Here is a 26,989-nt window from a genome sequence, read left to right on the forward strand (position 1 = left end):
GTTTGGAGAGTGCAAGTGGAGAGACGCGTCTATGGTGCTTCTTTGCCACAGTAATAATACATTTTAAAAACACATTTAAAATGCAAGCTTCATACGTAAATTATAAATTTCAAGCAATTTTGACATAGGCATTCCAAAAGACCACTAGGCCTTTGCTAGTAGACTAATTATTGCGTGATGCCCCCTTGCTGGTTCGCTTCTAAATTGAGCTGCATATTTATTTATATGCATCCTCTCCCTACAATTTGATGTTTGCAGTGCACCGGATCCTGTAACTCTACAGCATCGACAGTTTGCTGGTCCATTCAGAGGTTGCGTTTCGCTAGCCAATCTGTTACATTTTTAACGCTGCGGAGACTGTGCTACAAAGCCTGGCCAAATAATTTAAAGTAAAGTAATTTTATTGTCTAAGTTGAGTCTCAAATCATCAAATATATAAAGTCCAAGTCGTGTGACTGTGATTTACGCGTACACACAGGTCAGGTGTTTGGAACACACTACATAGCTAATTAGTACAGGCGGTCGCCTTTGTCTTCTGTCACTTTTCCATAAACGAACGCTGTAACATGGAGATATGGCCATTGGGAAACACGCGATGCCTGTTAATGTTCACAGCAAGCATCGGGGCTCTTAACACCCCCTTGTCAGAAGATCGGCCTACTGTCAAAAGGCGCTAAAGCATTTAGCCTCTATGAATGGGGTAGTCTACTTCCAATTTAGTGCTGAAGACACCCAGGCCTCACAAACAATCTGTACTTGATGTAGGCCATTTTATTTGACTGGAATTTTGCTTGGCATGGCATCTTTTCTTAGATATGACATCACGCAATCGACTACTCTGTGCTTCTCCATCGCCGAGGGAAAGCAGAGCTCAGAGAGTGATTACTACTGCCTGAATCAGTCTTGTTTTCATGGAATGAACTGTCAGTCAGTGGAATATCATCCCGCTTCTAGTCCAACACTTGCTAAATGGTGAGAATAACAGGAGTGGGAGGTTGAAAGACCATATTTGTGGTGAATTGACGATAAATGATTGTATAGTCATTATTTAATGACTTGAGAGGACAATTGTTTTGTATATGTTCACACCAGCTAGCTAGCATAATGACAGTGCAGTGGAACAATGTCCGTTGCTAACTAGCTACAATGTTTGACAGTTAGCCTAGCTAGCTAACTAGTCAAAACCCTTACGCTAGCTTGTTGACACTTGGCTAGTTAGCTAAGATAGGTGATTGATTTGCACAGAGTATACTAAACCAACATGTTACGCCACTGCTATAGTGGGATGTCACAGGTAATGGGACTATCAAATAATAATTTCCATTTCCTCTGTGAAAATGCGACACTGGCCTTAAATTATGGCCTGCCATAACATTAAACGTGTTTGCAGTTACCTAGCAAGCTATATAGCTACAGTTTTTCCTGAACGAGAAGTTAGAAAGTTGTTTACTAGTAAAACTTAACTGGAGCGAATTCTAACGTTAGTTCGTTGCTTGATCAGCTGGCTTGCATGTTTGTTGTGGTCAACCACACAGACGGTTTCATAGCGCATAAGGTAGCTAACGTTAGTGTATAATATAGATGCGAAACAGGCCTGTCACCACCTACAATGGCAATCTATTACCCCCCCCCCCCCCCCCCCCCAAGTAGCGAGCTAATGTGAAAGATTGATAGCAAAAGTAGCTAGCTACCACTCCCCCTATTTTCAGTAGGCTATAGAACGCAGTTCCTAGTATCAGCCCAGCAGATGATGATGTAGCTACACCAACAACAACGGCGGGCCTTGTCAGATCTTTTATTGTTTGTTTTTGTGTTGTGTATTACCTAGTTGTAAAGATGTATGGTTTACTAAAAAAAGGTTATCTGAATTTTCAGCTGTAGTTTCAATCCTGTGTGCTACTGCATTTCTTCCCCCTGTTTACCCATCTGCCCACATAGTCACACATTCATGCTGCAACGCCTCAAAGGCTGACCTATTTTGAGCCCTTACACAATTCATGCCAAGCTGCTTACAGAGACCATAAGAACCTATAGTATAGGTCATTTCTATTTTGCCATATCCCCATAGTTTGACATTCTCTGCATTAGCTTCTTGTGCAAAGTCTATGATTTGAGTATGATTATAAGCCTAAATGTAAAAAATAAATAAATGTGTTACTAAAATGCCATGGTATAAGACACATGAACTGAGCATCATCAAAACCATCAAGAGAAAATACAACTTGCAGTAGTAGAGACAGAGGCCTGTCAGTTTGCTGCTGTGTAGCAGTCACGCAAAACTATAGTTCGAGCTGCATTTCTATGGTCATAGCATTGGGGTCAGTACATAGCTGAGGTTAGCTGGTAACAGCTTGCGTTGTTGTTTCTGAAAACCCCACCAAAGCAGCCAAGAGACCAGGAGGTCCTGGGACAGCGGAGGAAGAGAAAGAGAGTATTCATTATTTCCCCTGGTTGGTTCCCATAGAGGACAGGCATCCTATCAAAGACTGGCCGTCTAGACTCAACCAGCTGCTTTGGACAGCACCTCAAAGAACAGCTCACATTTCTTGGGAAACTTTCTTCCTCGCTCACTGTAAATATTTTTGCTGTCTTTAGCTGCTCTTTCATGCTTACCAAGTGTGTTTCTCCTGCCCTGGGTTAGTGTTCAGACTCCGGGTCCACACCCCTGTTCTCTCTACGGCCGTTTGATCGTCCGTGCTGGCTTGGAGCCTGAAGGAAGACATCAGACAGAGTAACTAGGCCAACATCTAAGGCTGCTGGAAACCTGATTGAAGAATATCTGCTTTTATGATTTCTGAATTTATTGAACTTAATCTGAGTGTTTGCTTGAGTGCATCAGTTCAGTTCATCTCCACCAGTGTTTGTCTTTCTGAGGTGACTGGGGTTGTGTTGTTGTGCAGTGGTACATCTAACCTCTTGACCTCTTCAGCTGACTTCCTGTTATGATTAGGGTTTGTGTTGAGAGTGGATGAAGACTGAGTCTTATCAAAGAGGGTTTGGTATAAAGACATTAGGAACAAAACATTAAGAACACCTGCTCTTTCCATGACAGACTGACCAGGTGAATCCAGGTGAAAGCTATGATCCCTTATTGATGTAATTTGTTAAACCCACCTCAATCATTCTAGATGAAGGGGATGAGACCGGTTAAAGACAGATTTTTAAGCCTTGAGACAATTTAGACATGGATTGTGTGTGTGCTGTTCAGAGGGTGAATGGGCAAGACAAAAGAACGCAGCTGGATTTTTCACGCTCAACAATTACCCGTGTGTATCAAGAATGGTTCATCACCCAAAGGACATCCAGCCAACTTGACACAACTGTGGAATGCATTGGAGTCAACATGGGCCAGTATCACTGTAGAATGATTTCGACACCGTGTAGAGTCCATGCCGTGATGAATTGAGGCTGTGTTCCTAGGAAGGTGTTTCTAATGTTTGGTATACTCGTGTAGATTCTACATGTGCTAAGGCCACAGGGGGCTGGAGATTATTACAGATACCTCTGATATTCTTGTGATAGATTACATAAAATCCTTGAAAGATAGCAAAATTCTGTTAGTTTACTGGTGAACTTGTAAAGTTTCCAATAATATACCCTCCCTTTGCAGCTGTACTTGCAAGAGACTAGGATCGTTGTTTTTCATTCTATTCTTTGAGAATTGTCAGTAAATCAGAATTGAATGATCTAACATTTTTAAATATAACATCTCTCCCTCTTTCCCACCTCTCTCCTTCCCCTCTTTCTCCTTCACAGGTGAGTGGCTAGTCCGCCACACCCAGCCTGCGTTGCCATGGACGCCTGTGCCCGTATCCGAGGAGTTCCTCTCAGGACCAGAGCCTCCATCAGGAAAGAGGTTAGTGTCAGACTGCCATATTCTGATTCATTAATTGACTGATCGATTTATTTCATTTAAATGTTGATAACCTGGTACTGTGTGTGAGGTTGTGCATGTGTGAAACCAAAGCACCCTCTAATTGTGTGTATGGTGTAGACGGTGCGTGACAGTGGGCCTCAGTGTGTGAAGAGCCTTCTGAGGAGCAGGAAGGAGCTGTGCAGCATGGGACTGGAGCTACAGACCAGAGACACACCACGCCTGACTGAGGTGTATATCACAACACACACACGCTTTGATTATGACTTCATGATTTTGAGGATTTCCCTGACTTGTCCTTTTCTTCCCTCAGATCAATTTTGTGTGTTTGCCTGGCCTCTCTGAAGGGGAGGATCTAACTCTACAGGTGAGACGTACTGCACCAGCTCTGACTCTTTTGTAGTTCAATGAATGCGGCACTCAGCAGTGGAAACTATAACAAAGCGTTTCTGTAAAAAGTTTAGAGTTGGGGCTGGAGAAATGTAACCATTCTCACATTCATCTGTGGATGCAAGGACTGACCATCCATGATATGAAAATGATAGTTTGAACCATGTTTTGAAGCTATAATGTTTGTTTACATTTACTTTGTTTACAAATGTTAGAGTAAAACAAGTTTATATTTTGGGTTCTGATAGGGTATGACAGTTGAACTAAACTCATGAGGCATGGGGCGGCAGGGTAGCCTAGTGGTTAGAGTATTGGACTAGTAACCGAAGTAACTGTGTTGGACTAGTAACCGAAAGATTGCAAGTTCAAATCCCCGAGCTGACAAGGTACAAATCTGTCGTTCTGCCCCTGAACAGGCAGTTGACCCACTGTTCCTAGGCCGTCATTGAAAATAAGAATTTGTTCTTAACTGACTTGCCTAGTTAAATAAAGGTAAAATTTAAAAAATAAAAATAAAATATTCTTCAAGAATCAATGGGTACATATAATTAATGAATTAAGTCCAAAAATGGATGTAGCAACTGCTGATTGCTCCTTTAAGTGATTCATTATTAACGTATTATTTGTGTGATGTTCTGTCCTCGTTCCCAGGCCCTGTCCTCTCTCCCAGGGGACCTGGCGGAGCTCCTGAGGTCTCCCCACGTTACCAGCCTGAGGAATGAAGAGGTTCTGCTGCTGAAGGACAGCAGGAAACCAGCCGACAGGAGGGACTCTACTACACAGGTAGACATGAGAGGAGGAAGTGTCTAATAGGGGAAAGACTGTGTGTTTCTCAGGTCTATAGACTGCTTCAGAGGAAATACAGTATTTCACAGGTAAATAAGAGTTCAATATAGGTTTGAAGCTGATTCATAGGACCTTACTCAGGCTGCTTGTAAAGGCCTGAGAGATTCTGTGTTTTCACCCTGTTGAACCTAGCCAGGTATACAGATCTCTGGGATAGTGTGGTTGCTTGTTTTCTCACCAGTGATTGCCACATTGTCCTGCCTGGTCCCATGTGTCTGTGCTAGTGTTCAGTCTGCCTCTGCAGCATTGTGGTTACAGTGTGTGTGACATACAGATATGCAGACAGGCAGTGCAACTAAAACTGAGCCTCTACCCATGGTGGCCAAGACAGAAGTGACGCTGAGTGTTCTATTCTGCATATACAACAACACATCAGACCACAATCAGACATGTAGACATAACAAGACTGTCCCAGTAGAGCCCCTCTCTCTGTAAGACACAGACCGAAGGAAAGAGAACTCTTGCGTGAATTCCTGTGAGTTTCCAAAGCCAAAGACTCTCCGATGATTACCGTGTCTTGGCAGGCACTGACAGTCTGCAGACCTAGTTTTTTATTCCTCAAAGAGCTAATTGTCCCTTGGCAGTAAGATAAACTACTGTACCAGGCAGCCAGCAAACTCTGACTGTTTCTTCTCTATCCTCTGCAGCAGTGCTCGATAAAGGCGGTGTGTGTTGTAAGGCACAGCTCCAGCCCGAGTCAGGCCATTGTTGGTGTGTTGGTGGGCCTGCTGGGGCGTTATGCTGCGGGGGTCCGTTATGCCCTGGAGCTCCAGGCCCTCCACAGGGGCACGGCAGAACCCTGCCAGCCCGAGGACGATGACACCAACCAGTCTGTGTCTTCTATCGAAGATGACTTTGTCACTGCTCTGGAACACCTAGAAGAGGAGGCCACTGGAGAGAATAACAACGGTAGATTCATCACAGCTCTATGTAGATGAACGTTCAATAGAGCATGATGTGTTCACTTGTTATTGCGTAACCTTAAGTGTTAAGTAAATTTAGACTGAAACATTTACCTCTCCACTCTCTATCTCCCTCTCTCCCTAGCCGATGACTCTTATCTCCATGGAAACCACCGTGATGTGGCCTCCCAGACAGTCCCTGCCCACAAGAGAGACAAGGACCTATCAGGCTCCAGGATCATAATCAGCTCTTCCCACAGGATGTCCTCAACCAATCGTAGGCCTCCTCCAGAGGTGTCCATTACCGTACAGTGCTCCAGAAGGGCAGATTCCCAGTGGACCCTCTGCAGCCCTAGAGCCCGGCTCCCCTCCCCCACACGTCCTGTCAGCGAATCAGAGGAGTCGGACGGGTCCAGCCCTAGTCCAATCATCTTCCTAGATGAGGTTGGCTACCAGAAAAGTCTCAAAGCGACACTGGACATCCCTCAGATCCCCGGGGGGCCGACGGACAGGGTGGAGGACTCTGACTCTGAGGTCAGCGAGTTCTTCGACAGCTTTGACCAGTTTGACGAGCTGAGCTCAGAGAGCTGTACACTCACCTTGCCTTTAGACCCGACTTCCTCTGTTATCATTACCGGCCCAGACCAGAAGAAGAAGTACTCTGGTACTGGCAAGTCAGGGTCCAAGAATGTGTCCCGAAGCTGTTCCACCATGAACCCTCACCGGTTTGACCAGCGCACCCTCCCTGCAAATGTGAAGAAGCCCACCCCACTCAGAAGTCCCCTCCCCCTTGGCTCTCCGTATGGATCCCCTGACTCCCCCCGGCCGGCCCGGACCTCCTGTGAGGAAGGTGGAGGTCCTCTGTTTAGCCCCGTTAGCTCCTCAGCCTTCAGCCCACTCGGAGATGGAGCTCTCGATTACTTCTGGAAGACAGAGGGAGATGGCGGAGATGAATCAGAGCTAAAGAAACCCCAGGACCTGTGTTCTCTCTACAAGACTTACTCAGACTTTGCCAGCAGTCTGTCCAAGGAGATCCTGGGCTCCGTGTGTGGATACCAGTCTCCCGTGGACCTCAACGACAACAAGAACCTGAGCTGTGTCTGTCACAAGGAGTTCCAGAACCAGTCTGGACACGTCATGAAGCTGTCTGAGATCCAGGAGACGGTGACTGTCTCCAAGCTGCAGCAGAAGCACCAGTCTCTGAAGGACGGCATACAGAGGTTCGCTACAGACTTGGTAGAGATGAGTCTGGGCAGCGCTCTGAGAGACCTGCAGAAGGGAGTGTCCTCTTGCACCACCACCCTCTGCCACCTGGCTGCCAGACTCACCTCGTCTGTCTTCCAGATGGCCTTCCAGGAGATCGGCATGCGCCGCGCCTACGTCCTGAAGGAACGGGCCATCAACGGGCTGGCTGGGTTCCTGGTGGGAGAGGCAGTGTCGGGCGCTCTGAAGGACTTCCTGACCGTGAAGAAGCAGATGTTCAACAGCACCGTGACTCAGTTTGCCACCGACCTGGCGGAGGAACTAGTATATGAGGGGATGATGGAAGTGTGTCAGTTCTCCCACCCCTCCACCCCCCTCACCCCCAGTGACTGGTCCTTCAGCGTGGGGGAGGAGGACGATGAGGAGGTGGTGTCCTCCTATGCCTCGGACCTCTCTGAGTCTGTCCTCCAGGAGGCTTTCATCGAACTATCCCAGGCTGATGTGGCCTTCACCACCCAAGCAGCCATCAGTGTCTCTCTGGACAACATATTCAACGTCAGCACTGACGAAACACACACTACCTGCAGTACTGCTGCTGACCACCAGCCTAACCCTGCCAAGGAAGGCCCAGGTCCATCAGGGGAGGATGGCTGTACTGTGAAGAAGGCTCTGTTCTGTGTGTCTGGGATGGCCAGCTGTGTACCTGTCCCCCAGGCAGGCCAGGCCCTCTTCCACGACTCAGAAGAGATCTGCCAGTGTAAGATCAGCCTGGCCCACACCTCCCAAACCAGCCCCAAGAGGAGCTGCAGCTCAGAGAGCAGAATGGTGACCACAGCCGCCTCTGATGCTGCTGCTGCCACACAGACTGACCTGCTGCCAAAGACCCCCTTTCACAACTTCTCTGGCAACATGGTGGATATGATAGTGAGTGAAGCGTGTGAGCTGATGACTGCCACAAAGATGAAGAAGAAGGTGGAGGACTGTGCTGACTTCCTTTCTAAAGCCATTGTTGGTCAGGGACCTCCATCCAGACAGGAGGGTACTGTCACTGACCAGACCTCCCACTCCTCTCTCCACCCTCATTCTCAGAACCCAGGGAGAGTGACCTGTGAGTCAGGCTCCAGGACCAGCAGAGCTGTCTCAGAGACCCGGCCTGTGATGATGAAGGACACTCTAGAGATTCCAGGGTTGGAGATGGACAGCCGGGAAGGCAGGAAGATGGCCTCCGGTGAGGAGATGGTTCCCGGCACTGGTTGCAAGTCCAGCGGGACCCCTGGTACGCCCCCCTCCACCCCCCAGCATCCCAACAAGGTGTCCCAGGAGAAGCAGATCAAGCAGTTCTCCAAGAAGCTGAAGGGCAAACTGGCCAAGGAGTTCTCTCCCGCCACCCCTCCTCCCACCCCACACTACCAGCCAGGGCCTGAGCCCAAAGAGTCTCCCTCTGAGATGGACAAGGCTGACTTCATGCTCAAACTGATGAGGTCTCTGTCTGAGGAGGCAGACGGGAATGAGGAAGAGGAGGGTGGAGTAGAAGGGCTTAACTCTGGAACCGAGACAGGAAACTGTCCGCAGCCAGAACTCAACCTATTGGTTGGAGGACACAAGATGGCCGACAAGGGAGCCCTCCATTATGCAGAGCGCCTGGCGTGCCACATCGTCTCCATGGCGACAGAGATGGACACTCTGGGAGGAGTGGAGGATAGAGGTAGGAGGAAGGTGGAGGAGAGAAGAGAAAGCGTGGCCCAGTTCTCGGAGCAGACCCTGAACACGCTGTGGATCTACGCTGGCGAGGTCGCGGGAGAGGTGATCAGTGACGTGAAGAGGATAATGGGGTCAGGACAGTGTCGTCAAATATCAGTCAAACGAGCCAGCCAGGACTGGTCAGGGGAATGCCCTCACCACCACAACCAACTCCAGCCCAGTGAACACAGCAGGGGCTGCAGAGTGGGTCATCTGGCTGAACAGTGGTCTGGTGACCTCCTCTCCTCTGTCCTCCACCCGTCAATTTCCACATCTACTGCCAGCTCTGGCCTGTCCTCTGACTACCCCAGCTGTGAAAGTGTGACAGATGAGTATGCTGGCTACCTCATCAGGCTGCTGAAGAAAGAGGGAGGCAGCAGGGAGCTGGTCCTGGATCAGTATGCCAGCCGCCTGGCCTATCGCTCCATCAAGCTGGGCCTGGCCCATGCTGCCCGCAACATGAAGAAGAGACCCTCCTCCTCCAGGCACCACTCCTCCAGGAGGCTCCACCAGGATGGCTGCAGGGGGCCCAACGCTGAGCTGTCTGTACCCAGGGATGAAGCAGGGAGAGTGGGATCTCCTTCCAGCGACTCTGATGATGGGAGCCAGAGGGAGTACATGGAGCTGGTGAACTTCGCAGAGTCGTTGGCGTACAACATCACCTGTGACGTCACACGCAAACTCTGTGTGTCGTCAGACCGACTACCCAAGTCCCTGACTGACTCGTGTCTGTATCAGAAATTCAAGCTGGAGGACATGGCAGAGAACCTGATCAGGAATTCCTTTTCATGCCCCCTGCTGACCAACGAGGGAAAGAGCAGGCAGTACCACAGCACAGGCTGCCTGGACGACGGAGGCTACAGCAGTGGAGTCATGCAGGTAAGTTTGGTTTAGTTCATAATTTTATTTGAGTAGGGAAAGATACTGTTAAAACATGTACACATTGATTTAACAGCAGTCTGATTCATGTTATCATCATTGCATTGTAGCATTAGACTTCAGCTTTCTCTAATTCCCAGCATTTGTCTCTGCAGGTCATGGAGCACTATGCCAGGAAGATAGTGGACGACACGCTGGAGATGGGCCTGGCCTCGGCCGGACACCCAGCCCAACAGGGTCCAGACAGACACGCCCACTCTGAGAGACCGTCTGAGGGGGGAGCAGTGGGCTCTGTGCTGGGGGAGACAACCTGCCGATACTGCCAGGTCAAGAAGTGTCAGCCATTTCTTTTCTGATGGATTACTTATGGTCTATCACCCACTCATTTTTTATATACAGTTCTTGAGTATTCATGTTTGTTATTACAGGTCATCGAGTGTCCGTTCTGCTCGTGGCCTAGCAGGCAGTACATCCTTGGGGCAGGAGCAGGCCAGAGGAGGAGGCCAGACGGGGAGGTGGGGGTGTGTGGCCTTGAGATCCCTGAGATCCACATCGATCTGGACCGCAGGACAGTGTTCGCAGAGGAGATCGTCACTACGGCAATGGAGGGGGCGAAACGAGAGCTGAGCAACACCAGCCTGAATGCTGACAGCGGGATCGGACACGACGGGCCAAGCTTTGCCGAGACTCTGACCGCAGAAATCATGACGTCCGCGCTGTCCAACGCATGCCAGACTGCCAACCTCAGGTACAAATACATTGTGGCAAAGTCTGTGTAAGACACAACACCACCAATCTGTGATGAGCCCTAATGTTCTAGAGAGGAACCACATGGTGAGTCAAGACCCATTAGATTCCATGACTGTTCACATGGATGTCCTTATGGTTAACCATGATGCTTAGTAATATGTAAGGGTTTGATTCATTCTTGTGACGCACCATCTTGGGCAATTAATTGAAGAGTCCATAATTTTCGCAATTTTGTACTTGACCAGATTACACAACAATAGTAAAGGAGCCAAGAAGAGGTCCACCATCTTGATTACTAACTGGTTCTCTCAGTCCCTAATGTTGATAGGATTATGAACTCTATGTCTCTGTATAAAGATTCTGTATCTTTATTCTTGTGTCTGGTTCCCTTTCTCTATGTCCTGTGGTAGCTCTCCAGGCAGGGAGGCCACAGAGTCCACGGTGTCCCAGCAGCTCAGTCTGAGTGTGGGAGATGACAGTCTGGGCAGCTGGTCCAACCTTAGCTTTGAGGACGAGCACCCCGACGAGACCAGCAGCTTCCTGCACCTCAGCGACAGGTAGGGAACACACAGAACATCATGTAGTCTCAAACTAATCTGCTCTGTTCTTTTAGTTTCTCTGAAGTAGAGATTGACCGATTTATGATATTTTTCAACGCCGATACCAATACCGATTTTATTGGAGGACCAAAAAAGGCAGATACCGATTTAATCAGCCCAATTTTATTTATGTATTTGTAATAATGACAATTACAACAATACTGAATGAACACTTATTTTAACTTAATATAATACATCAATAAAATCAATTTAGCCGGCCATTCCGATTAATCGGTTGACCTCTACTCTGAAGGCTACATTAGAGAGATCTAATCTAGATTAGTTGATTAATGATTCACCTCTTGAAACACTACTTTCATGTCTTTGAGTACTGTTTTCTGTCTCACTCTGTCACACCAGCGAAGGACTAACCCATGTCCAATGTCCACAGATGGATTGATATGTAAGTGAGTAGAGCTTTAGACCAGGGTTGTGGCATTCAGCCTAGACTTCAATTAATGCTGAAACTAATAAAGGCAAGTCAGTCATCACCGCTTTGGCTGCACTGCCAAAGAGAAATAAATGTATATTTCAATCAAGATGTCAAATGGCATTTCCCATGGCATTTTAAGGTGACTGTTGTGATTGGGGATTAGCTGGTTTGATGCTGTGAGAGTTGAGATCAGTACAAGACTGGTTTCTCCATGCTGTCTGTCGGATGGCTGCTGGATGATGTGAGGTCATCAGCAGAATGTATAGTTTGGGAACCTGTAGGCCCTTCTGCTGCCGAGAAACGATTATCTCTGATTTGAGCAAATATTACATTACATATATTCTCTCAAATGTTATATAATTTAAATAGCTGATTGATGCCAAGTTCTGCTGAGATTGTTTGAGTTAATGCATCATAAGGACAATATATCACTTTTAAGTGCTAAATGGCTTTTCCTTTATGATAGAAACACACACACACACATACTGGTCTGTTAGTGAATCTGATGTAATGCTCTGAGAGTGACGTGGTCTCAGCCAGTCTCACGGTTGGAGGAGAGTTATTGACGTTCCCTGGCTCAGTCTGATATCTCTATGGAAGCAGACCCAGTCAACATGTATCTCCCCAGATACTGAATGGGAGAATGTGTGAGGAGAACAGATAGTTATTTTGAAGGTATGATAATATACATATAAACTAGATGACTCAGGAAGGGAAAGGCTCCATTGTAAAGCTTTTCAAACCCTAGAAGAACTGATTGACTTAACAATCTCTCAGCATACCACTTTCATAAACCACAGCTACAGAGACAGTATTTTAGCTCAGGTCATCATTTAACTAGTTGGTGGAGCTATTTTTAGGTCTCCACATCATTCTTTACATACCAGAGTGCAGGTTCCAGCCAGCCTGATAATCAGGGCTAATTTAACTAAACAAAAAAATACATATTGTTGGCTAGGTACCTCGACTAACCAGTGCACATTAATTCTATACCAATGCCTCCTGTATATAGTCTCACTATTGTTATTTTACTGCTGCTCTTTAATGACTTGTTACTTTTATTTCTTCTTTTTTTTAACTGCATTTTTTAAAAATGCATTGTTGGTTAATTAAGGGCTTGTAAGTAAGCATTTCACCCCCAAATTTTTTGGGGACCTTTTATTTAACTAGGCAAGTCATTTACGAACAAATTATTTTCAATGACGGCCTAGGAACAGTTGGTTAACTGCCTTGTTCAGGGGCAGAACGACAGATTTTTACCTTGTCAGCTCTGGGATTTGAACTTACAACCTTTGGGTTACTAGTCCAACGCTCTAACCACTAGGCTACGCTGGTCTACACCTGTTGTATTCAGCACATGTGACTAATACAATTTGGTTTGATAAGTGCAGTGAAAAGTGTTGTTTTACAGGGTCAGCCATAGTAGTACTGTGCCCCTGGAGCAAATGAGGGTTAAGTGCCTAGCTCAAGGGCCTTGTCGGATCGACAGTGTGTTGTGATGCTCCAGCTGCCAGCTGGATGTCCCAGTGGAATTCACAAGTGAAGACTTGTATGCAGTGATCTCATCTAACATAATTGGGCTGCCATCAGTTATCAAAACTATTGTATGAGCCTCACATTGAGATGGATCATGTGATGCTTTAAAGCAGTTGTTGCTGTCAGGTAAGAAAGATCAACCAGGTCTCTTATGAACCTGCTTGACCGAAGTGGTTTCCATGCCTAAGACTGTGTGTGTGCCCATTGTTGAACGTTTGTCTCCCCAGCAGCAATGGGAACAGCAGTAGTTGGAGCAGGTTAGGTTTAGTTGGAGCAGGTTAGGTTTAGTTGGAGCAGGTTAGTTAACCAACCTGCATTGTTTGCTGTTTGGGGTTTTAGGCTGGGTTTCTGTACAGCACTTTGAGATATCAGCTGATGTACGAAGGGCTATATAAATAAATTTGATTTGATTTGATTTGTTAGGTTTAGTTGGAGCAGGTTAGGTTTAGTTGGAGCAGGTTAGGTTTAGTTGGAGCAGGTTAGGTTTAGTTGGAGCAGGTTAGGGTTAGTTGGAGCAGGTTAGGGTTAGTTGGAGCAGGTTAGGGTTAGTTGGAGCAGGTTAGGGTTAGTTGGAGCTGGTTAGGGTTAGTTGGAGCTGGTTAGGGTTAGTTGGAGCTGGTTAGGGTTAGTTGTAGCTGGTTAGGGTTAGCTGGAGCTGGTTAGGGTTAGCTGGAGCAGGTTAGGGTTAGCTGGAGCAGGTTAGGGTTAGTTGGAGCAGGTTTGGTTTAGTTGGAGCAGGTTAGGGTTAGTTGGAGCAGGTTAGGGTTAGTTGGAGCAGGTTAGGGTTAGTTGGAGCTGGTTAGGGTTAGTTGGAGCTGGTTAGGGTTAGTTGGAGCTGGTTAGGGTTAGTTGGAGCTGGTTAGGGTTAGTTGGAGCTGGTTAGGGTTAGTTGGAGCTGGTTAGGGTTAGTTGGAGCAGGTTAGGGTTAGTTGGAGCAGGTTAGGGTTAGTTGGAGCAGGTTAGGGTTTGTCGGTTCAGGGTTAGTGTCATTGCTAGGATTAGGGTAATGGACAGGGTTGTGATCAGTGTGTGTATGTTACCAGTGTTGAGCAATGGTCTTGTCTCTTGCAGCAATGGGAACAGCAGTAGTTGGAGCAGCCTGGGGTTAGAGGGAGAGATGTATGAGGAGCACCTGTCCTTCTCTCCTTCCGACAGGTCGGTCCACACACACACACACACACACACACACACACACACACACACACACACACACACACACACACACACACACACACACACACACACACACACACACACACACACACACACACACACTGCTATAATGCTGACTGCTAACTCCCACATAGGTGCAAGTTGAAGTTGCCCTCAACCACAGATGTAAGATCAGATCCTATCCCCCAATCCTAACCTTTACCATTAGAAAACCATTACATAATGTGATCCTGTGTCAGTGGTTAGGGCCAACTTCTACCTACGCCCCCTAATCATTGCATGATGTCAGAGCTGTGATCAGCAACACTGTAGAATGTGACTGTGTATGAGACAACAGCTTCTACCCTCTACAGATCCCTCTTGATAACCATTGAGGACAGAGAATGTCTTTGTCAGTGTGTTCTTCGCCACTATGTCGGCACACAAGTGGAATTAGCCTAGTCAATGGAATCAGTGTGTGTGTGAACCTGCAGCATGTCCTGAAGTGAGTGTGGGAAGGCTTGAAGCAGGTTTCTCTGTCTGCCTGTCTGCCTGTCTGGCTGTCTGCCTGTCTGCCTGTCTGGCTGTCTGCCTGTCTGGCTGTCTGCCTGTCTGGCTGTCTGCTTGTCTGCCTGTCTGCCTGTCTGCCTGTCTGCCTGTCTGCCTGTCTGGCTGTCTGCTTGTCTGCCTGCATGAATGAGTGTGATGACAAAAGATCTGTGTTAATCGTCTACAAATATAGGGAATAAAATATTAGTCAAACACCTATTTTCACTGGCAATTGACGAGACTATAACTGACTGAATAGATCCAGATAAACTACCACTAAACGTAAATTATTTATTATTTGAGTAGATTAAAATGAGACAACATTATCTCTGAGTAAAATCTGAATACTACGTGGACTGGACAAGAGTGTTTTGTAGAGCACGTAGTTCTCGACAAAACAGTGGGAAGGATACGGCACACATCCTAGCCTATATCAGCTGGTGAGCTGCAGGGGAGCAAGCAATGAGTGTGGGCAGACAGGCTCCGCCTTCCAATTATACACATCGCGCAGGCGACTGTCTTGCTTCCCCGTAGCGAACCAGTCACCACCAACGTTCTAGTTAGATACCCTTTGCCTGGTTTAAGAAACACAAGCTGATTTAAGAAGTTAAAAACAATAGCAACCTTTAGTTTAAATTAACATGCCAGCTATATTTTTCTCTCCCTTCAGTATAGAAAAGTCTCACTCAACCCGCAATATTTCATAGCCAGGTTCTGTAGACAACGTACTTGCCAAGTCTCCCTCTTTTCCTCAGAGAAAACAGCTTGATTCTAGCCATTACTCTTCAAATGATATTCCCTGTAATACAGACACAATGTTTTTTTCTTTCTATCATCCATTGGCGGTCTTATATTCATGAAGCATATCTCGGGCTGTTTTAAAACGTAGCTACTTGCGGACCGGACCGTGAACCATTGTTTTAGGCTACCCCTTGTTCAGTCAAGTTACCTTATTAGCTAGCTATATCGAACAACCTCGGGCACGTTCAGCAGGATGCAATGTTTTGGAAAGTTCAGATAGCATATTTCTATGTAGAACAAACATGCTTCTGACATGTTGAATAAGGAATAACATCGGCTCTAGTCATTGAATTTCTATCTGCAATGTTCAAGAACGTTTTGCAACTGAACGTGGCCCTGGTAACATTACCAGTAGCCTATATGCAAATATTTGGTGGTATAGAAAGAAAGAAAATGGATAGCAAACATTTGATTGACTAAATCACTACACTTTAGCTGACTGCTTAACTTCATCTTGAGTTGATGTGGACCCAGTGACTCGGACTTGGGGACTCGGACTTGGGGACTCGGACTTGGGGACTCGGACTTGGGGACTCGGACTTGGGGACTCGGACTTGGGGACTCGGACTTGGGGACTCGGACTTGGGGACTCGGACTTGGGGACTCGGACTTGGGGACTCGGGACTCGATTCAGACTTGAGATTTAGTGACTCGACTACATCACTGAGCGAAACAGTCATTAGCTCCCCCGTTCAAAGTCTGTAGCCCCAATTCTCCTTTTAGGCAACATAGTGGCTGCAGCGTCGGTTGAACGTTGATATCGATGTCAATGATGGGATGAGTGATGGAGGTGCAACCCATACGACTTCTCCAATACTTTCCTGCACCATCGGGTGATTGTGCCTCTCTCTCTGTCTCCTCTCAATTCAATTCAAGGGCTTTATTGGCATGGGAAACATGTGTTAACATTGCCAAAGCAAGTGAGGTAGATGATATATAAAGGAAATATATGAAGTGAAATAAACAATAAAAATTAACAGTAAACATTACACATACAGAAGTTTCAAAACAATTAAGACATTACAAATGTCATATTATATATATACAGTGTTTTAACAATGTACAAATGGTAAAGGACACAAAATAAATATGGGTTGTATTTACAATGGTGTTTGTTCTTCACTGGTTGCCCTTTTCTCGTGGTAACAGGTCACAAATCTTGCTGCTGTGATGGCACACTGTGGAATTTCAAAATTGGATTTGTTTTCGAATTCTTTGTGGATCTGTGTAATCCGAGGGAAAAATGTCTCTCTAATATGGTCATACATTGGGCAGGAGGTTAGGAAGTGCAGCTCAGTTTCCACCTCATTTTGTGGTTTTCTATCTCTCGCTCTGTCTCCTCTCTCTCTCTCTCTCTCTGTCTCCTCTCTCTCTGTCTCCTCTCTCTCTCTCTCTGTCTCCTCTCTCTCTCTGTCTCCTCTCTCTCTCTGTCTCCTCTCTCTCTCTGTCTCCTCTCTCTCTCTGTCTCCTCTCTCTCTCTGTCTCCTCTGTCTTCTCTCTGTCTCCTCTGTCTCCTCTCTGTCTCCTCTGTCTCCTCTCTCTCTGTCTTCTCTGTCTCCTCGCTCTCTGTCTCCTCGCTCTCTGTCTCCTCTCTCTCGCTCTCTGTCTCCTCTCTCTCGCTCTCTGTCTCCTCTCTCTCGCTCTCTGTCTCCTCTCTCTCGCTCTCTGTCTCCTCTCTCTCGCTCTCTGTCTCCTCTCTCTCGCTCTCTGTCTCCTCTCTCTCGCTCTCTGTCTCCTCTCTCTCGCTCTCTGTCTCCTCTCTCTCGCTCTCTGTCTCCTCTCTCTCGCTCTCTGTCTCCTCTCTCTCGCTCTCTGTCTCCTCTCTCTGTCTCCTCTCTCTGTCTCCTCTCTCTGTCTCCTCTCTCTGTCTCCTCTGTCTCCTCGCTCTCTGTCTCCTCGCTCTCTGTCTCCTCTCTCTCGCTCTCTGTCTCCTCTCTCTCGCTCTCTGTCTCCTCTCTCTCGCTCTCTGTCTCCTCTCTGTCTCCTCTTTGTCTCCTCTCTGTCTCCTCTTTGTCTCCTCTCTGTCTCCTCTGTCTCCTCGCTCTCTGTCTCCTCGCTCTCTGTCTCCTCGCTCTCTGTCTCCTCGCTCTCTGTCTCCTCGCTCTCTGTCTCCTCGCTCTCTGTCTCCTCGCTCTCTGTCTCCTCGCTCTCTGTCTCCTCGCTCTCTGTCTCCTCGCTCTCTGTCTCCTCTGTCTCCTCTGTCTCCTCGCTCTCTGTCTCCTCGCTCTCTGTCTCCTCGCTCTCTGTCTCCTCGCTCTCTGTCTCCTCTGTCTCCTCGCTCTCTGTCTCCTCTCTCTGTCTCCTCTGTCTCCTCTCTCTCTGTCTTCTCTGTCTCCTCGCTCTCTGTCTCCTCGCTCTCTGTCTCCTCTCTCTCGCTCTCTGTCTCCTCTCTCTCGCTCTCTGTCTCCTCTCTGTCTCCTCTCTGTCTCCTCTTTGTCTCCTCTTTGTCTCCTCTCTGTCTCCTCTGTCTCCTCTGTCTCTCTCTGTCTCCTCGCTCTCTGTCTCCTCGCTCTCTGTCTCCTCGCTCTCTGTCTCCTCTGTCTCCTCGCTCTCTGTCTCCTCGCTCTCTGTCTCCTCGCTCTCTGTCTCCTCGCTCTCTGTCTGCTCGCTCTCTGTCTGCTCGCTCTCTGTCTGCTCGCTCTCTGTCTGCTCGCTCTCTGTCTCCGCTCTCTGTCTCCGCTCTCTGTCTCCTCTCTGTCTCCTCTCTGTCTCCTCTCTGTCTCCTCTGTCTCCTCGCTCTCTGTCTCCTCTCTCTCGCTCTCTGTCTCCTCTCTCTCGCTCTCTGTCTCCTCGCTCTCGCTCTCTGTCTCCTCTCTCTCGCTCTCTGTCTCCTCTGTCTCCTCTCTCTCGCTCTCTGTCTCCTCTGTCTCCTCTCTCTCGCTCTCTGTCTCCTCTGTCTCCTCTCTCTCGCTCTCTGTCTCCTCTCTCTCGCTCGCTGTCTCCTCTGTCTCCTCGCTCGCTGTCTCCTCTGTCTCCTCTCTCTCGCTCTCTGTCTCCTCTGTCTCCTCTCTCTCGCTCTCTGTCTCCTCTCTGTCTCCTCTCTGTCTCCTCTCTGTCTGCTCTCTGTCTCCTCTCTGTCTCCTCTCTGTCTCCTCTGTCTCCTCTCTGTCTCCTCTGTCTCCTCGCTCTCTGTCTCCTCTCTCTCTCGCTCTCTGTCTCCTCGCTCTCGCTCTCTGTCTCCTCGCTCTCTGTCTCCTCTCTCTCGCTCTCTGTCTCCTCTCTCTCGCTCTCTGTCTCCTCTCTCTCGCTCTCTGTCTCCTCTCTCTCGCTCTCTGTCTCCTCTCTCTCGCTCTCTGTCTCCTCTGTCTCCTCTCTCTCGCTCTCTGTCTCCTCTGTCTCCTCTCTCTCGCTCTCTGTCTCCTCTGTCTCCTCTCTCTCGCTCTCTGTCTCCTCTGTCTCCTCGCTCTCTGTCTCCTCTGTCTCCTCTCTCTCGCTCTCTGTCTCCTCTCTCTCGCTCTCTGTCTCCTCTGTCTCCTCTCTCTCGCTCTCTGTCTCCTCTCTGTCTCCTCTCTGTCTGCTCTCTGTCTCCTCTCTGTCTCCTCTCTGTCTCCTCTGTCTCCTCTCTGTCTCCTCTGTCTCCTCTCTGTCTCCTCTGTCTCCTCGCTCTCTGTCTCCTCTCTCTCTCGCTCTCTGTCTCCTCGCTCTCGCTCTCTGTCTCCTCGCTCTCTGTCTCCTCGCTCTCGCTCTCTGTCTCCTCGCTCTCCTCGCTCTCGCTCTCTGTCTCCTCGCTCTCTGTCTCCTCGCTCTCTGTCTCCTCGCTCTCCTCGCTCTCGCTCTCTGTCTCCTCGCTCTCGCTCTCTGTCTCCTCGCTCTCGCTCTCTGTCTCCTCGCTCTCGCTCTCTGTCTCCTCGCTCTCGCTCTCTGTCTCCTCGCTCTCGCTCTCTGTCTCCTCGCTCTCGCTCTCTGTCTCCTCGCTCTCGCTCTCTGTCTCCTCGCTCTCGCTCTCTGTCTCCTCTGCTCTCGCTCTCTGTCTCCTCTCCTCTCGCTCTCTGTCTCCTCTCCTCTCGCTCTCTGTCTCCTCTCCTCTCTCTTCTGTCTCCTCTCCTCTCTCTTCTGTCTCCTCTCCTCTCTCTTCTGTCTCCTCTCTCAATTCAAGGGGCTTTATTGGCATGGGAAACATGTGTTAACATTGCCAAAGCAAGTGATGTAGGTAATATACAAAAGTGAAATAAACAATAAAAATGAACTGTAAACATTACACATACAGAAGTTTCAAAACAAAAAAGACATTACAAATGTCATATTATGTATATATACAGTGTTGCAACAATGTACAAATGGTTAAAGTACACAAGGGAAAATAAACAAGCATAAATCTCTCTCTCTCCTTTCACTCTGTATCTCTCTTGCTCTCTGTATCTCTCTCGCTCTCTCCTTTCACTCTGTATCTCTCTCTCCTTTCACTCTCTCTCTCTCTCTCTCTCTCTCTCTCTCTCTCTCTCTCCTTTCACTCTGTCTCTCTCTTGCTCTCTGTATCTCTCTCGCTCTCTCTCCTTTCACTCTGTCTCTCTCTTGCTCTCTGTATCTCTCTCGCTCTCTCCTTTCACTCTGTATCTCTCTCTCCTTTCACTCTCTCTCTCTCTCTCTCTCTCTCTCTTTCACTCTGTCTCTCTCTTGCTCTCTGTATCTCTCTCTCTCCTTTCACTCTGTCTCTCTCTTGCTCTCTGTATCTCTCTCTCCCATTTCACTCTGTCTCTCTCTTGCTCTCTGTATCTCTCTCTCTCTCTCCTTTCACTCTGTCTCTCTCTTGCTCTCTGTATCTCTCTCTCTCTCCTTTCACTCTGTCTCTCTCTTGCTCTCTGTATCTCTCTCTCTCTCTCTCTCTCCTTTCACTCTGTCTCTCTCTTGCTCTATGTATCTCTCTCTCTCTCTCCTTTCACTCTGTCTGTCTCTCTCTTGCTCTCTGTATCTCTCTCTCTCTCCCCTTTCACTCCGTATCTCTCTCTCTCTCCTTTCACTCTGTCTCTCTCTTGCTCTCTGTATCTCTCTCTCTCTCTCTCCTTTCACTCTGTCTCTCTCTTGCTCTCTGTATCTCTCTCTCTGTCTCTCTCTTGCTCTATGTATCTCTCTCTCTCTCCTTTCACTCTGTCTGTCTCTCTCTTGCTCTCTGTATCTCTCTCTCTGTCTCTCTCTTGCTCTCTGTATCTCTCTCTCTGTCTCTCTCTTGCTCTATGTATCTCTCTCTCTCTCCTTTCACTCTGTCTCTCTCTTGCTCTCTGTATTTCTCTCTCTCTCTCCTTTCACTCTGTCTCTCTCTCTTGCTCTCTGTATCTCTCTCTCTCTCTCCTTTCACTCTGTCTCTCTCTCTCTCTCCTTTCACTCTGTCTCTCTCTTGCTCTCTGTATCTCTCTCTCGCTCTCCTTGCTCTCTGTATCTCTCTCTCTCTCCTTTCACTCTGTCTCTCTCTTGCTCTCTGTATCTCTCTCTCCTTTCACTCTGTCTCTCTCTTGCTCTCTGTATCTCTCTCTCTCTCTCTCTCCTTTCACTCTGTCTCTCTCTTGCTCTATGTATCTCTCTCTCTCTCCTTTCACTCTGTCTCTCTCTCTTGCTCTCTGTATCTCTCTCTCTCTCTCCTTTCACTCTGTCTCTCTCTTGCTCTTTGTATCTCTCTCTCTCTCCCCTTTCACTCTGTATCTCTCTCTCTCTCCTTTCACTCTGTCTCTCTCTTGCTCTCTGTCTCTCTCTCTCTCTCTCCTTTCACTCTGTCTCTCTCTTGCTCTCTGTATCTCTCTCTCTCTCCTTTCACTCTGTCTCTCTCTTGCTCTCTGTATCTCTCTCTCTCTCTCTCTCCTTTCACTCTGTCTGTCTCTCTCTTGCTCTCTGTATTTCTCTCTCTCTCTCCTTTCACTCTGTCTCTCTCTCTTGCTCTCTGTATCTCTCTCTCTCTCTCCTTTCACTCTGTCTCTCTCTCTCTCTCCTTTCACTCTGTCTCTCTCTTGCTCTCTGTATCTCTCTCTCGCTCTCCTTGCTCTCTGTATCTCTCTCTCTCTCTCCTTTCACTCTGTCTCTCTCTTGCTCTCTGTATTTCTCTGTCTCGCTCCTTTCACTCTGTCTCTCTCTTGCTCTCTGTATCTCTCTCTCTCTCTCCTTTCACTCTGTCTCTCTCTTGCTCTCTGTATCTCTCGCTCTCTCTCCTTTCACTCTGTCTCTCTCTTGCTCTCTGTATCTCTCTCTCTCTCTCTCTCCTTTCACTCTGTCTCTCTCTTGCTCTATGTATCTCTCTCTCTCTCCTTTCACTCTGTCTGTCTCTCTCTTGCTCTCTGTATCTCTCTCTCTCTCTCCTTTCACTCTGTCTCTCTCTTGCTCTCTGTATCTCTCTCTCTCCTTTCACTCTGTCTCTCTCTTGCTCTCTGTATCTCTCTCTCTCTCCTTTCACTCTGTCTCTCTCTTGCTCTATGTATCTCTCTCTCTCTCCTTTCACTCTGTCTGTCTCTCTCTTGCTCTCTGTATCTCTCTCTCTCTCTCCTTTCACTCTGTATCTCTCTCTCTCTCCTTTCACTTTGTCTCTCTCTTGCTCTATGTATCTCTCTCTCTCTCCTTTCACTCTGTCTCTCTCTCTTGCTCTCTGTATCTCTCTCTCTCTCTCCTTTCACTCTGTCTCTCTCTTGCTCTCTGTATCTCTCTCTCTCTCCCCTTTCACTCTGTATCTCTCTCTCTCTCCTTTCACTCTGTCTCTCTCTTGCTCTCTGTATCTCTCTCTCTCTCTCTCTCCTTTCACTCTGTCTCTCTCTTGCTCTCTGTATCTCTCTCTCTCTCCTTTCACTCTGTCTCTCTCTTGCTCTCTGTATCTCTCTCTCTCTCTCTCCTTTCACTCTGTCTGTCTCTCTCTTGCTCTCTGTATTTCTCTCTCTCTCTCCTTTCACTCTGTCTCTCTCTCTTGCTCTCTGTATCTCTCTCTCTCTCTCCTTTCACTCTGTCTCTCTCTCTCTCTCCTTTCACTCTGTCTCTCTCTTGCTCTCTGTATCTCTCTCTCGCTCTCCTTGCTCTCTGTATCTCTCTCTCTCTCCCCTTTCACTCTGTCTCTCTCTTGCTCTCTGTATCTCTCGCTCTCTCTCCTTTCACTCTGTCTCTCTCTTGCTCTCTGTATCTCTCTCTCTCTCTCTCTCTCCTTTCACTCTGTCTCTCTCTTGCTCTATGTATCTCTCTCTCTCTCCTTTCACTCTGTCTGTCTCTCTCTTGCTCTCTGTATCTCTCTCTCTCTCTCCTTTCACTCTGTCTCTCTCTTGCTCTCTGTATCTCTCTCTCTCTCTCCTTTCACTCTGTCTCTCTCTTGCTCTCTGTATCTCTCTCTCTCTCCTTTCACTCTGTCTGTCTCTCTCTTGCTCTATGTATCTCTCTCTCTCTCCTTTCACTCTGTCTGTCTCTCTCTTGCTCTCTGTATCTCTTTCTCTCTGTCTCCTTTCACTCTGTATCTCTCTCTCTCCTTTCACTCTGTCTGTCTCTCTTGCTCTCTGTATCTCTCTCTCTCTCTCCTTTCACTCTGTCTCTCTCTTATCTTTCTTTGTCTCTCTCTTGCTCTATGTATCTCTCTCTCTCCTTTCACTCTGTCTCTCTCTTGCTCTCTGTATCTCTCTCTCTCTCCCCTTTCACTCTGTATCTCTCTCTCTCCCCTTTCACTCTGTATCTCTCTCTCTCTCCTTTCACTCTGTCTCTCTCTTGCTCTCTGTATCTCTCTCTCTCTCTCTCTCCTTTCACTCTGTCTCTCTCTTGCTCTCTGTATCTCTCTCTCTCTCCTTTCACTCTGTCTCTCTCTTGCTCTCTGTATCTCTCTCTCTCTCTCTCCTTTCACTCTGTCTGTCTCTCTCTTGCTCTCTGTATTTCTCTCTCTCTCTCCTTTCACTCTGTCTCTCTCTCTTGCTCTCTGTATCTCTCTCTCTCTCTCCTTTCACTCTGTCTCTCTCTCTCTCTCCTTTCACTCTGTCTCTCTCTTGCTCTCTGTATCTCTCTCTCGCTCTCCTTGCTCTCTGTATCTCTCTCTCTCTCCCCTTTCACTCTGTCTCTCTCTTGCTCTCTGTATTTCTCTGTCTCGCTCCTTTCACTCTGTCTCTCTCTTGCTCTCTGTATCTCTCTCTCTCTCTTTCCTTTCACTCTGTCTCTCTCTTGCTCTCTGTATCTCTCTCTCTCTCCTTTCACTCTGTCTCTCTCTTGCTCTCTGTATCTCTCTCTCTCTCCTTTCACTCTGTCTCTCTCTTGCTCTATGTATCTCTCTCTCTCTCCTTTCACTCTGTCTCTCTCTTGCTCTCTGTATCTCTCTCTCTCTCCTTTCACTGTCTGTCTCTCTCTCTCTTTTCTCTGTCTCTCTCTTGCTCTCTGTTTCACTCTGTCTCTCCTTGCTCTCTGTATCTCTCTCTCTCTCTCCTTTCACTCTGTCTCTCTCTTGCTCTCTGTATTTCTCTGTCTCTCCTTTCACTCTGTCTCTCTCTTTGCTCTCTGTATCTCTCTCTCTCTCTCCTTTCACTCTGTCTGTCTCTCTTGCTCTCTGTATCTCTCGCTCTCTCTCCTTTCACTCTGTCTCTCTCTTGCTCTCTGTATCTCTCTCTCTCTCTCTCCTTTCACTCTGTCTGTCTCTCTCTTGCTCTCTGTATCTCTCTCTCTCTCTCCTTTCACTCTGTCTGTCTCTCTCTTGCTCTCTGTATCTCTCTCTCTCTCTCCTTTCACTCTGTCTGTCTCTCTCTTTCACTCTGTATCTCTCTCTCTCCTTTCACTCTGCTCTCTGTATCTCTCTCTCTCTCTCCTTTCACTCTGTCTCTCTCTTGCTCTATGTATCTCTCTCTCTCTCCTTTCACTCTGTCTGTCTCTCTCTTGCTCTCTGTATCTCTCTCTCTCTCTCCTTTCACTCTGTCTCTCTCTTGCTCTCTGTATCTCTCTCTCTCTCTCTCCTTTCACTCTGTCTCTCTCTGTCTCTCTCTTGCTCTCTCTTTCATTGTCTCTCTCTCTCTCCTTTCACTCTGTCTCTCTCTTGCTCTCTGTATTTCTCTGTCTCTCTCTTGCTCTCTGTATCTCTCTCTCTCTCCCTTTCACTCTGTCTCTCTCTTGCTCTCTGTATTTCTCTGTCTCTCTTTCACTCTGCTCTCTATCTCTCTCTCTCTCTCCTTTCACTCTGTCTCTCTCTTGCTCTCTGTATTTCTCGCTCTCTCTCCTTTCACTCTGTCTCTCTCTTGCTCTCTGTATTTCTCTCTCTCTCTCCTTTCACTCTGTCTGTCTCTGTCTCTCTCTGTTCTCTCTGTCTCTCTCTTTCACTCTGTCTGTCTCTCTCCTTTCACTCTGTCTCTCTCTTCTCTCTTTCATTTCTGTCTCTCTCTTGCTCTTTATCTGTCTGTCTCTCTCCTTTCACTCTGTCTCTCTCTTGCTCTATGTATCTCTCTCTCTCTCCTTTCACTCTGTCTGTCTCTCTCTTGCTCTCTGTATCTCGCTCTCTCTCTCCTTTCACTCTGTATCTCTCTTGCTCTCTGTATCTCTCTGTCTCTCTCCTTTCACTCTGTCTCTCTCTTGCTCTCTGTATTTCTCGCTCTCTCTCCTTTCACTCTGTCTCTCTCTTGCTCTCTGTATTTCTCTGTCTCTCTCTTGCTCTCTGTATTTCTCGCTCTCTCTCCTTTCACTCTGTCTCTCTCTTGCTCTCTGTATTTCTCTGTCTCTCTCTTGCTCTCTGTATCTCTCTCTCTCTCCTTTCACTCTGTCTCTCTCTTGCTCTCTGTATTTCTCTCTCTCTCTCCTTTCACTCTGTCTCTCTCTTGCTCTCTGTATTTCTCGCTCTCTCTCCTTTCACTCTGTCTCTCTCTGTCTCTCTCCTTTCACTCTGTCTCTCTCTTGCTCTCTGTATTTCTCTCTCTCCTTTCACTCTGTCTCTCTCTTGCTCTCTGTATTTCTCGCTCTCTCTCCTTTCACTCTGTCTGTCTCTCTCTTGCTCTCTGTATCTCGCTCTCTCTCCTTTCACTCTGTCTCTCTCTTGCTCTCTGTATCTCGCTCTCTCTCCTTTCACTCTGTCTCTCTCTTGCTCTCTGTATTTCTCTGTCTCTCTCCTTTCACTCTGTCTCTCTCTTGCTCTCTGTATTTCTCGCTCTCTCTCCTTTCACTCTGTCTCTCTCTTGCTCTCTGTATTTCTCTGTCTCTCTCTTGCTCTCTGTATTTCTCGCTCTCTCTCCTTTCACTCTGTCTCTCTCTTGCTCTCTGTATTTCTCTGTCTCTCTCTTGCTCTCTGTATTTCTCTGTCTCTCTCTTGCTCTCTGTATTTCTCTGTCTCTCTCCTTTCACTCTGTCTCTCTCTTGCTCTCTGTATCTCTCTCTCTCTCTCCTTTCACTCTGTCTCTCTCTTGCTCTCTGTATCTCTCTCTCTCTCTCCTTTCACTCTGTCTCTCTCTTGCTCTCTGTATTTCTCGTTTCTCCTTTCACTCTGTCTCTCTCTTGCTCTCTGTATTTCTGCTCTTAGGAATTTCACTCTGTCTCTAATCTTGCTCTCTGTATTTCTCTGTCTCTGTTTGTAATGTATTTCTGCTGTTGGGAGGAGGACTCTGTCTTATCTTGCTCTCTGTATTTTGGTCTCTCTCTTGCTCTTGTATCTGTCTGTCTCTGTATTTTACTCTGTTCTCTCTTGCTCTCTGTATCTCTCTTTTACTCAAATGAAAGGATCTTTTGTTGACTAAAATTGCCCACTGATTTAGTCATTTTGCTCTCTGTAATCATTATTCAAATGACAAGTATCTCTCTTGCTCTTAATAATATTTGAGTCAAAATGACTTTCAAAAATGTCTCTCAAAATGCTCACTGCAACAGTCATTTCTCCTCCTCTCCTTTCACTCTGATCTCTATCTATCTCTGTGTGTCTGTTTTGTATGTAATGTGTAATATCTATATTGGCTGAATTAGGAATTTACATGGCCAGATAATTGTTATATATTCTTCTATGTTTGTAATATTTCTGCTGTTGGGAGGAGGAGATGATGTTATGCAGAAAAGTATGTTGGTATGACAAGGCTTTGTATGTGTGTGTCAGTGATGTATGTTTACTATCGGTTAATAAGGCAATACAAATGTGATTTTACTCAAATGAAAGGATATTTAGTTGACTAAAATTGCCCACTGATTTAGTCATTTTGACAATAACTAAACGAAATCATTATTCAAATGACAAGAATGTGACGAAGACTTAATAATATTTGAGTCAAAATGACAAAAAAAATGAGTGTCAAAATGAGCACTGCAACAGTCATTTCGACCTCCCACCCTAGTCCTAGGATAAGGGATATCTATCTCTGTAGCCTGTACAGTACAATGTAACCACCCTAGTCCTAGGATAAGGGATATCTATCTCTGTAGCCTGTACAGTACAATGTAACCA

General features: G+C 47.1%; 1 protein-coding gene across 2 annotated transcripts in view; it reads left to right on the forward strand.

The window, feature by feature from the left end:
- Positions 1 to 413: 413 nt before the first annotated feature.
- The window catches only part of LOC124046401 (A-kinase anchor protein 11-like), a 33,777-nt gene continuing 7,201 nt past the window's right edge, over positions 414 to 26,989 (forward strand). The window contains exons 1-11 of one of the 2 annotated variants that reach the window (XM_046366736.1): positions 416 to 972; positions 3,757 to 3,856; positions 3,995 to 4,105; positions 4,188 to 4,241; positions 4,916 to 5,047; positions 5,758 to 6,019; positions 6,158 to 9,834; positions 9,990 to 10,160; positions 10,263 to 10,582; positions 10,995 to 11,141; positions 14,224 to 14,307. In XM_046366736.1, the coding sequence (XP_046222692.1) occupies positions 3,794 to 3,856; positions 3,995 to 4,105; positions 4,188 to 4,241; positions 4,916 to 5,047; positions 5,758 to 6,019; positions 6,158 to 9,834; positions 9,990 to 10,160; positions 10,263 to 10,582; positions 10,995 to 11,141; positions 14,224 to 14,307 (5,021 nt within the window). In that variant the 5' untranslated portion in view covers positions 416 to 972; positions 3,757 to 3,793. Of the gene's footprint in view, positions 973 to 3,756; positions 3,857 to 3,994; positions 4,106 to 4,187; positions 4,242 to 4,915; positions 5,048 to 5,757; positions 6,020 to 6,157; positions 9,835 to 9,989; positions 10,161 to 10,262; positions 10,583 to 10,994; positions 11,142 to 14,223; positions 14,308 to 26,989 lie in introns of both variants that reach the window. The other variant, XM_046366745.1, reaches the window with a different exon arrangement.

Source organism: Oncorhynchus gorbuscha, linkage group LG01 (genome assembly GCF_021184085.1).
Source record: "Oncorhynchus gorbuscha isolate QuinsamMale2020 ecotype Even-year linkage group LG01, OgorEven_v1.0, whole genome shotgun sequence".
In the NCBI taxonomy this organism is placed as follows: domain Eukaryota; kingdom Metazoa; phylum Chordata; class Actinopteri; order Salmoniformes; family Salmonidae; genus Oncorhynchus; species Oncorhynchus gorbuscha.